At 36.8% G+C, this 10,730-nt stretch overlaps 1 protein-coding gene across 2 annotated transcripts; it reads right to left on the bottom strand.

Annotated features, from left to right (window-relative positions):
• Positions 1–3,882: 3,882 nt before the first annotated feature.
• LOC149783948 (uncharacterized) lies at positions 3,883–10,188 on the bottom strand. Of its 2 annotated transcripts, none has more exons than XM_089932079.1 (2): positions 10,069–10,188; positions 3,883–6,853 (listed from the first exon to the last, which is right to left on the bottom strand). In XM_089932079.1, the coding sequence occupies exon 2, from the start codon at positions 6,173–6,175 to the stop codon at positions 4,826–4,828; it is 1,350 nt and encodes a 449-aa protein (XP_089788205.1). In that variant the 5' UTR covers positions 6,176–6,853; positions 10,069–10,188; the 3' UTR covers positions 3,883–4,825. The 2 variants fall into 2 exon arrangements, with proteins under 2 accessions (XP_089788205.1, XP_089788206.1); XM_089932080.1 differs by lacking the exon at positions 10,069–10,188 and adding an exon at positions 9,692–10,035.
• Positions 10,189–10,730: the final 542 nt, after the last annotated feature.

Genomic DNA, 10,730 nt, shown 5'->3' with positions numbered 1-10,730 from the left:
CCGCTGAAGGAAACACTCTAAGAAAATGGAGTGATGAATGTTGGAGAGATAAACGCATCGAAAAAGAGAAACAGAGATAAACGGGTTTCTCTGCAAGCTGAATATATGGCCAAATGAAATTACGAACATTCCGTGTAAAACCTCGGAGTTATATTTTTGTTTTTTCTTCTTTTCTAATGATCATTTTTTCTGTTTAAATATTAATAATAGACTTCGAATAGAGAACTATGGCAACCTGGTATTTCATCGGCTGAAAACGATGCAATAGGAAACGTTGGTTTGCAAACCTTGAATCTATCCAATGGTAAATTTTGAACGCAACGTTAATCAGAACAAATAGAAAACTGCAGATAAACTTGTAAACAGAAGATGGTACGATCCGACACTAAAGTGAGGAGGTTATTTCAAAATCATAAATCATGAAACATCGTAAATGTTTAATCAGGTATCGTGGTCGGAAAATCCATATTGTCAAACAGTATGGGTCACATTCAATAACATGGAATTGCTGCATTTGTTTATTTACTCCGTGTACACTTTTTTGCATTTATAATAGAATCGTCGGTTTAGTTCTTATTGTTGCTAGATTTTTTGGGTGCATATTCTATATCACGTGACCTACTATAATCGAACGCCAGCAGCTGAATCTTCCAACGAGAGAGAGAGAGAGAGAGAGAGAGAGAGGTGGTTGGAGGTGTTGGAGAACTCCAACAATAAGATTACTTTGAAGCTATGCATACTCATTTAGTTGCTGATAGTTTTCTAGTTCTTTTGAAGTTTTCATTTATTTATGATTAAATCGCTGTGTTTCCGTATATATTCTTCTACTAGCTTATAATTGATCTTGCTTGGAATATATATGCTTCTATAGCTTCGCTAGCCAAGGTTACGATGATCTAACCCTAGTTACACCTTGGTGGATCGATCATATATTTAAGTGCTCTGGATCTGTGAATGGCAGGTCACCGCATCCAATTAAAATGAAGTTTTAAAATTTGAACACCATTCCTTCAAGATCGAGATAACGGGAACAAACAGCTTGAATGTACTCATAAATACGCATTTGTCCATTGCTAGTCCGTGTTGGTACAAATACGTCATTTACTCCCAGATGCATCCATCTGGTAACATGTCATGCTTAATATTACAAAGCATCCTTTTGAAGTCAATTACCTCCACCGTTGTTTCAGTTCATTAACAACGAAACTTTATTATACGCAAAGTTGGCATTTAATAATAAGGGAGGCAGCTCATGACAGCTAAAAGAGTTCGCTAGGACGCAGCACTGAAATATATAATCGATCCGCCAAGGTGTAGGTAGGTGGAAGTGGGGTGGGTATTTTAAGCATATATTTACAAGCCATTATACGTGTATATACTCGTAGAATATGTAATCACTCAATCAATCAATCGAGAGAGAGAGAGAGAGAGAGAGAGAGAGAGAGAGAGAGAGAGAGAGAGAGAGCGCTTCTGTGTGATAACAAAATAAATCAATATGGAATATCCGGTAGTCTTGTGTAACGGAAAACCTTTCAGGCGTCCCCATCTCTCCCCCATTTCTCTCGTTGTGTGTCTAATTAAATTGTTTACGTCTGAATATGTACGATAGTCTCTTTATTGCAATATAGATAAAGCTGTCAAGCTAAATTAAGCCAACTAAACCGAGCTCATAAAAAAATTTGTAAATTCAACATTTTATTAAAAAGTAAGCTATTATGCGGAAGAGAAACAACAATGAATAGGGTGTAACGTGTTTACAACGTCTTGTTTATGGAGGAAAATTACTAAATAATTTAGAAACAGACTATAAGCCGTGAAATTTCGTGAGAATCCCTTTCTAGCAACAAGCTGACATGTTGGGAAGCGGACGATTTTGTATGTGTGAGACAACTTCTTGCAAAACTGAAACTTGGATTAAGATGCAGAATATTTTTAAGTTATACATTTCCATCTTTAATATATGTATTTATTTGTATGATTCTAACAGATACATATTAAATAGGATTTTCTGGTTACAGGTTCAGGAAGGTCACGTAGTGGGTCTTCATGTTGACATTTAGAAATCACATTTGTATATGCATTTCGAGTCGAAATGTCGGATATTTTGTACACTTTATGAATATCACTTTTCTTAATTAAAGTACGATCGTTTTTATTGATACAAAATGGATTTGTGACAAAATTAAACACGTGATCCAATGTTTACAGAAATGACTTATCGTTGCACAGAATTACCCGACGCGCAGAATTGGCCGACATGGCGGTATATCGAGGCGCTCCTTCAACTGGTTTACGCACATTTAAATATTTTACTAGAAATAGCACGATTTGGACTATGTATCATCGACTTTCTTTGTTCAACACTACAACATATTTTCAATTATGTTTTCAAAAAAAAATAATAAAGCTTCCGCCTCGGATGCAGGAGGTGGCGATTTCAAACCCGGGCTGAGTCATAACAAAAGACTTATAAAAATGCTACAGTACTAACGTCTGCCTCGCTTGGTGCTCAGCATTAAAAGGCTAGCGTTAGGACTGGTCGGCATGGTGGAGGATAACGTGACTGGGTTAAAAATCAAAATGACACACATAAAAACTCAACTCATATTAAATACCACCAACGCTCTTAGGATCCTTAATGAAAATCATAGAAATTGGTCACAAGCCCTTTCAGAGTTTCCTGATTCATCCATTCTCTTTTTATCGTTCGAAATGAGTTTAAATAACGTTGCCGGTGCATTGGGACTGACGATTTTGTGACGGAGCTTACTGCGGTGTAGCAACCCGTATCCGGTATTGTAAGATTTCCCATTGTAATATATATATTGTAACCCCTACATTTACATATCTAAATTAATAGTTTTATTTGTCATGGTGAAAGAATGTTGTTGCTAAAACATGTTCTAAAATTCACACAGTTGCAACCCATATTACACTGTAATAAGTCTAGGGTCTGCGCCACTTGTATTTACGTATCCTTTCATTGCTTTCGTAGTTTATAGTGATTCGTTGTTTGAGTATGGGAAGCCGGTGTTCGGGAAATATTTCTCAACCCGAGTAATTAATCAGGCTCTAGGAACAGATGCCTTAGTGTACAGGGTCCATGAGATTTTATGATGGTATGGCTTAGTTTCGTAGTTTGAGATCAGGTCAGAGTCGCATAAATGGACATGGGTCAAGTGGTGTTGCTTGATTGTGCCTTTCTTTGTGAAATATTCGTGATAGTACTAATATGTTGTTCCATGGAATCTTTGAGAAGGTGTTATTCCTTTATTTGGAGATGCCTTTTTTAGTTGTTGCTACGATGAGAGTTTGGTGGAAAGGCACATGTTAAATGTGGGTCCCAATTGTGTTTTGGCTCACCCGGGGATGGAATCGAAAATTAGTTCGCTGCATTTGGTGTCTTAGTTGTGTTTTGTATTTCATGGTGTGAAGTACTGACATTAGGCTACGGAATCCTCACAAGGAGAAGTCATGCAATTGTGAAGTTGTAATATTTGTGGTCATTGTTCGATTAGAGAAAAGTATTTGTGACCTTGGCGCGTTACGAGAACACCCATTTGACAACGACTGTTGTCTAGAAGTCCTTGGAAATAGGAGAAAACAAGGAACTTCCAGCCCAAACTTAGGCGAATGTTTGATTCCCTCGGTAGAGAGACCCCTTGCGTATAACAACACCACTAATCGGGCTTTATCACAAAGTACGTTGCGACTGCTTGTCGTTGTAACCAGTTATATAATAGTTAATAACACCTTTTATGTTATAGCAATATGATTTGCTATAGCGTTTTCTGAATATTGACAAGAACATTTCTATTCCAGATAGTACCTTTTGCATTTTAAAAATGTACCAATGATGCTAATAAAAATAAAATAATTGACTTCATTCAGAAATCGTTTTATTCACATCTAAAATTGAAAACAATTGCCCGGGTTTTTATTTAAATAAATATATTTTAAATCCTTCCACACATCCATCAAAATAATATTGTAAACAATACAAAGTTGGAACCATTAAACTGCATATGAAAACATCGCAATCGCTAATATAAATATCAGTTGTTAGAGTGTTGATGTTTTTCACCCTAAACGATGTGTACTTGCGTGTTACATTTTATAAACGCAGATGAAATCAAGTAAAATTGTGTATATGCAGATGAGTAAGAAATTGGCAACGATTAGTGCAAAACTAGTTTTTAATAACTAGTGTAAGCGTTTTGGACTCTCGCCGAGTCTATGTCGAAGGCAATTACAAAACACATATGATACACATGAAGTAAAGCTTTTTAAATTATAAAACTTTGAATGACCATGTTTAATGGAAGTATTTTATAACAATGTTTGGATGGCGCGCCTACTTGTTTTGAAATCACATAATAAGGACAGTATTTCCCGTCTCTGTCTGTCTCTGTATATATATATATATATATATATATATATATATATATATATATATATATATATATATATATATATATATATATATGTATATATATGTGTGTGTGTGTGTGTGTGTGTGTGTGTGTGTGTGTGTGTGTGTTTGTGTGTGTGTGTGTGTTTAAAAACATGTGGATGATGAAAATCTCAAAGAACATGAAATTGCTAATGAAATCAAGGCTGGTACACCTACTATAAATAAACAAATTTCAACCTATGATCCGTTTGCTCATACGCTTGCATAACACGGCGTTTATAACATGGTTGGGCATATCATCAAATCATGGTTCCAGAATCTTCCATCCGCACAACTGTCGTCTGTCTGTATTAAATTGATTTAATCTTTCCGTCCTACGCTTTTAAAACCAAATGTATAGAGTTGTAGTTACTAGTGTCTTCCACAGGAGATTATACGAAGAAATATAGTCTGACATTCTCGCCTGAATTTGGGATCACAAAATCCGTAAATAATTGGATTTGCCATGTTATTGATGACAAATGTTCGTAGGAAAAACTGGAATACTGAAATTTCCACAGGGTTAAGTCTGTCCAAGAATTTCTTATCTATCGACATAAGCACCATTAATACTAAATGAGGGACAAATGACAGGACGAATACAACTGTTATAATAAACAACATGGTAGTAATTTCTCTTGTACGCTTGTTGGTATAGCCACCACAGTTTGAAACTGTCGATGTGGTGGAATTGCTTTTTGACGCCCGTGGACGCTTGCTGGAAGCCATGAAGTTATGCACCAATGCTTTTAATGACGTTTTGGTATTTAAATGTGACTTGTTCTCTGTTGAAGGTTTGCGCACTACGTCATCAAGTTCTGGTACAGTAGAACTAGTGGATGAACGTGACACGTTCGAATGTCTCTTCTGGTCTTCGTTTTGTATGCCTTTCGGGTCAAGTATAACCCCAATGTCGTACGGAGAACTTTCTGAATCACGTCTTTTGCCACTTTCATCAACGCTCTTCCTATCCATGCGAATATTATCTTGGTTTAAAGATATTATATTCCGAGTTCGTGAAGAAAATGTATTATCTCGAATAAATGTGTGATGCCACCATATTTGGCGTCCAATCCGAAAATAATATATTCCAAGAATAAGGAAGGATATAATACACAAAATCAGTTGAAATGAGAAATAGATCTGTGGAAAAAGAGAGTTCTCAAACATACTGTCAACAAAACATTCAGTCCCTGTGATATTATTTACTCCCGTCTCAACCTCAGTCGGTCCATATAATGGAATGGCCGGTATTGCCACGATAACTCCCATTCCCATGGCAACAAGACAAATAATTTTTATTTTCCTCGTCGATATAGTTTTACTGAATGGACTGCAGATTCTTCTATGCCTCTCTGAAGCAATGGCAAGCACAACAAACGCTGAAGCGCACACGAGAAACACGTGCAGGAAACGGAGAATTTTACACGCTTCCGGTGAAGTAAACTGGTACGGGTAAAGCAGACTGAAGATCAATAATGGCATTCCAACACAACAGGAAACTATATCGATCCCTGCCAGTGACAAGATGAAGCACCGATGAGTGGATGACCCGTATTTCCGGGTGTACACGAAAATGACGAGAATATTTCCCACCACACCAACCACCACTAGAATCCCTATAAAGATCAGGGTCGGAATATGTAGTTTGACAAGCTCCTTGTTTAATTCTTCCAAAGTAGAATTGGAATTAGGATCAATCCACGTAACTTTTGAAAACATTTTAACGCTATTGCTAACGCTTTAGTATTACATTGTTTTCCTCAATTCTTAGATGTATAAAATATTATTTGTACTTTGAACTCGAAATCACACTTGTATGCTGTCCATTCAAATTTCGTCTTTAATATAGAATTCCATGAACTTTTCCTTCATCCTTTACACGCGTAATATTAGCAGTTGTGTTCTCACTTACGTGTCGATCCCGTCAATTCTCTGATGAATTAAAATCCCATAAATTCGATTGCCTCAACTGCTTTATTCTACGCTTTACGAACTTTCAATCTACTTTAAAATGAAAGAATACCTAAATCAATCCTTCTTTCTGTATCGAAGAACACGCAAAATGTTTGTGGTTAAGTGATCTTCAGTCCATTCGGTTTTGGAGTAAGAAATCCAAGTATATGCTGCTTCAGATCTTATGAACACTTCATCTTTCGATACCGCCTCTCAGAGCTAAGCAATGCTTTCAGAAGCCCATGCTGCAATAAATATGGGCTTATCGACAAACGTCTGTAACACTAATCGTATCATCTGTGTACTTAGCGTGGTAAGTACTTAACATCCTTAATAAGTACTTAAAAATAATGTTCTCATCGCAGTGGGACTACAGAGATGACAATCACTATTGATAATCGCACTTTCTTTTGTAAATGAAGTCCAGAAAACTCATGCCTGTGTCTGAAAAGAGAAAAAAGGAATCATTCTCAAATTTTACGCCTTGCGTTCAGAAATTTGACACTGCGCGTAGAGAGAACACATTTTTATCAGTACAAAAATTTACAGGAACCAGTCAAATATTTACTTCCCGAATGCAGAAATCTGATAGGTTGTCTAGGTCCGTAATCACTACGTGTAGGCTGGATTCTGAAATCACAGTATGTATCGTATGCACTCACCTATAGGCTGAGTTTAACCTCAATAACTTAGACCCCGATATGCTGACAGATAAGGGTATGTGTTGTTTGTTGTACTCTTTGCTAATTGCGTAGACCCAAATCAGCCAGCGCGTTGAGTGGCAAGATGATTTGGGTCTGCGCAGTTTACATTTGGACTTAACTTATAAGCGAGTTATACTGTTCGTCCTTTTGCGTGAATTATATGATTCGTCATGGTTCACGTGTAGAACGCTTGAAGTTAAATAATTTAACCAGAAGGGAAACAACAAGCGATGTTCGCAAATCGAACAACCACAAGTGGCAAACCCTTAAACATTTGTACAATATATTTAAATCATTTGCATCTACGAATATCCCCCAGAAGGTATAAATTTGATTTCAAATAATTCCACACCGGGATTAAAATATATGATGGATTTTACGTGTTGCTTTTGCGCAAATGAACGATTAAATACAATATTGCGGGTTGTCTTATTTATGTGTGTCTCTGGTTGTTTTTGTTTTGTCTATTTGTTTGATGGCATAGCTGTATATTCTTTGTAACCTTCTTGGATATAACTTCGCATTCACATACATTTTTATTCCGATTTTTTCCAACGTGTTTCTCGCCAATAATACTTTATTAATTATTACAATCTTTATAAGCTGTAAGTATGTACTGAAAACCGTTCATGCCATTATAGGTTTGTACATTTAATTTTCACAGGATAACAAAACTTCGTATACGTATTGCTGAGACAGAAATTTCTGAAGCTGAATTTCGAAAGTATTTTCCGAAATTGAAGACTCCGTTATTGAAACCAAGACTAGTGATTGATGAAACCGAGTATGTTTAAAATTATATTTTCACATCGATGCTTCGGATAACGTGATGCCCGTGCACGGAAGCCAGCAGTGGCAATTCAAGGATTCATGGTACATGGGGCAATGCACTTTAGTGCCGCTCCTACCGAAACACACAGGGACAATATTTTTAATGGCGCCCTTAAATTGCAGCAGAGAAATTGTTTTGCTCTCATCCTTCTCTGGCGGACGGGGTATGTTGCCCCCTCTTAACTCTCAAAAGCCCTTCCGCGCTGCCACTGGAACCTATTAAGTTAACGTGCAATGTGCTTCGTTATAAACAATTGCTTGTTATATCACAAATTGATAAGAAATTAAATTTGCAATGTGCTTCATTAAAAACATTTTTTTTAACATCACACATTGTTAAGAAGTTAAACGTGCAATGTGCTTCGTTATAAACATTTTTTTGTTACATCACACATTGTTAAAAGATGAATATACTATGTAATATTTTAGATATATTACTATGCAATATTGTAAAGATGCATTACTATGCAATCTTTACAGATACATTACTATACAGTGGGCGAAATAACATACATCTATCGCGAATTTGCTTCCTTTTTCATGACTGGAAACGTGACTGTTAAACAAAATAATGAGTATTTAATGGGAACGTTGATTCATGTCTACGATGGAACCCAAATACCGTTCCAGGTTGTAATTTCCAATTGACCGGATATTTTCGTGATTGAGCAACACATACATCGTCTCCGTGAAATATGCAGACGCCTAATACATCGTCTCCGTGAAATATGCAGACGCCTAATACATCGTCTCCGTGAAATATGCAGATGCCTAATACATCGTCTCCGTGAAATATGCAGATGCCTAATGCAACTTGTTGATAATTGAAATTCCTGTGGCAGTTAAACACGATTTGTGTTAACGTTAACATCCGTAATAAACAAGGATGTATATCATTCATATTGCATTTGAATGTGGGAAAGAGCAATAAACAAACCGACAAAGAGCAAGAATGGAATATCCTCGAACTCATTTGTATAGCCCGAGGCTAAACAGTGTGTGTGTGTATGTGTATGTGTTTGTGTGTGTGTGTGTGTGTGTGTGTGTGTGTGTGTGTTAGAGAGAGAGAGAGAGAGAGAGAGAGAGAGAGAGAGAGAGAGAGTGTGTGTGTGTGAGTGTGCGTGTGTTTAAAGTAGCTTTAACAATTTTTATATCATATTGCTATGATGTATGCAGTGTGGCAGTTTGTAGTGATGTCTAGCACCGTGGCTTCATGACGCAGACATGTAGCATGACGTCCCACCCAGTCACATTATCCCGACACCAGGCTGACAAGTCCTAACACTAACCTCTTAATGATGAGCTAGTACCATTTTTATAAGTCCTTCGTATGACTCTGTCCGGGTTCGAAAACCCGACCTCCCGCATCCGAAGCGGATTTTAGGAAACACACCCGTGACTGTGAAAAGTCAGTTGTACATTGCCAATCTTTGCATTAAAAATAAATTGCCTATCAATCGTCAAGCATTTAAAGCACAAAACCGTTTCTCGTGATCATATTCGTTCATCCAGTTTCATTCTATTTTAAAGCAAGAATAAACAATATTTGGATTTGTGTTTTAAGCTAATACAAGAGTTGGACCTTCACCAGTAAGTTCACGATTGCTAAGATGTTTTAATGTGTTTGAGAAACACTCGTTAAGTAAAGAAATAAATCAAAACAAAAGAAACGGACAAATATGCATTAATAATGCTTATAAATAAACACAAAATATAACTATCATTTTAACAGATTTGAAGTACTTACCTTCTATCCTCTATCTTGAGAGAATATGTTCCATTACAAAGTCAGACAGGAAAATAAAACAATAATTTACAAATCCCCAGCTGTTTCCAATCCATTAAACAATAAGATCAGCAAACGCCTTTCTGTCTTTCCAAAAGTGTATATACATATATCATATCATCTTCACTTTACACTAACATCATCGGGAGCAACTAATTCAGTAAGTATACATAAACGCTGAGTCTATCTATATACGTCTAAAGACCAATGGACGCTTTCATAGTTATGTCGGTATCTATGACACGGTGATTATGACAAGAGTCAGTTGTTACGAGCTTCACCTTGTATAATAGACTTAACGGGACTTGTAAAAAAAAAAATAATAGCCGAGTACATACCATAAACTGAAACGCCTTTGGACCAGTCTGTATCTCACCCGCTGTCTCAATATGAATCACCGTTGAGGCATTCTTCGTACTGAAGTTAAAAGAAGGCGGATATCTTTAAATAGGTCGTCACACGTGACCTAAGATGATACTTGTGGGGTCCTTATGTGGATTGACATTTATGTAAATTCAGTTTGTGTTTTACGTGTCAAGATTAAAAAGTCATGGAAATTTTCGTATTGCTCTTGTCTCTATGTGGTATTTCTTTCTAGTAAGTAGGTTATCCTTTCGTTGTTGTTTTTGGTATAGGACTCACGGTACTATTTCAGTTCCTATAGTAAACCTACGCAAACACCATGATATTAAGAATTCAATAACTTAAAATTTCTGAGTACTCATGATCAAACCTATATTTACCAGTATAGATGAAACCTGGATGTCTGCTTCTGTGTAGAGGAAAGGGTATTAGCCGCGGCATGTTCTGGACCTGCATGTGTTTGCACACGACATGCAATATACGTGAAGAAGAACACTGGAATACTCAGGTATGGGCTACCGTCCCAGGGAAACCTACTGACAATCCTTCGCACATACACACATAGATCGCGTCTGGGACTCGAACCATGCGGATAGAGGTGAGATGGCAGTGATCAGTTAAGGCGAGCGCTTTCGGT

This window comes from Sinohyriopsis cumingii, chromosome 14 (assembly GCF_028554795.1).
Source record: "Sinohyriopsis cumingii isolate HCF-2022 chromosome 14, ASM2855479v2, whole genome shotgun sequence".
Classification (NCBI taxonomy): Eukaryota; Metazoa; Mollusca; class Bivalvia; order Unionida; family Unionidae; genus Sinohyriopsis; species Sinohyriopsis cumingii.
Note: the sequence above shows the minus strand (reverse complement) of the source record. Positions and strands in the feature narration are given on the sequence as shown.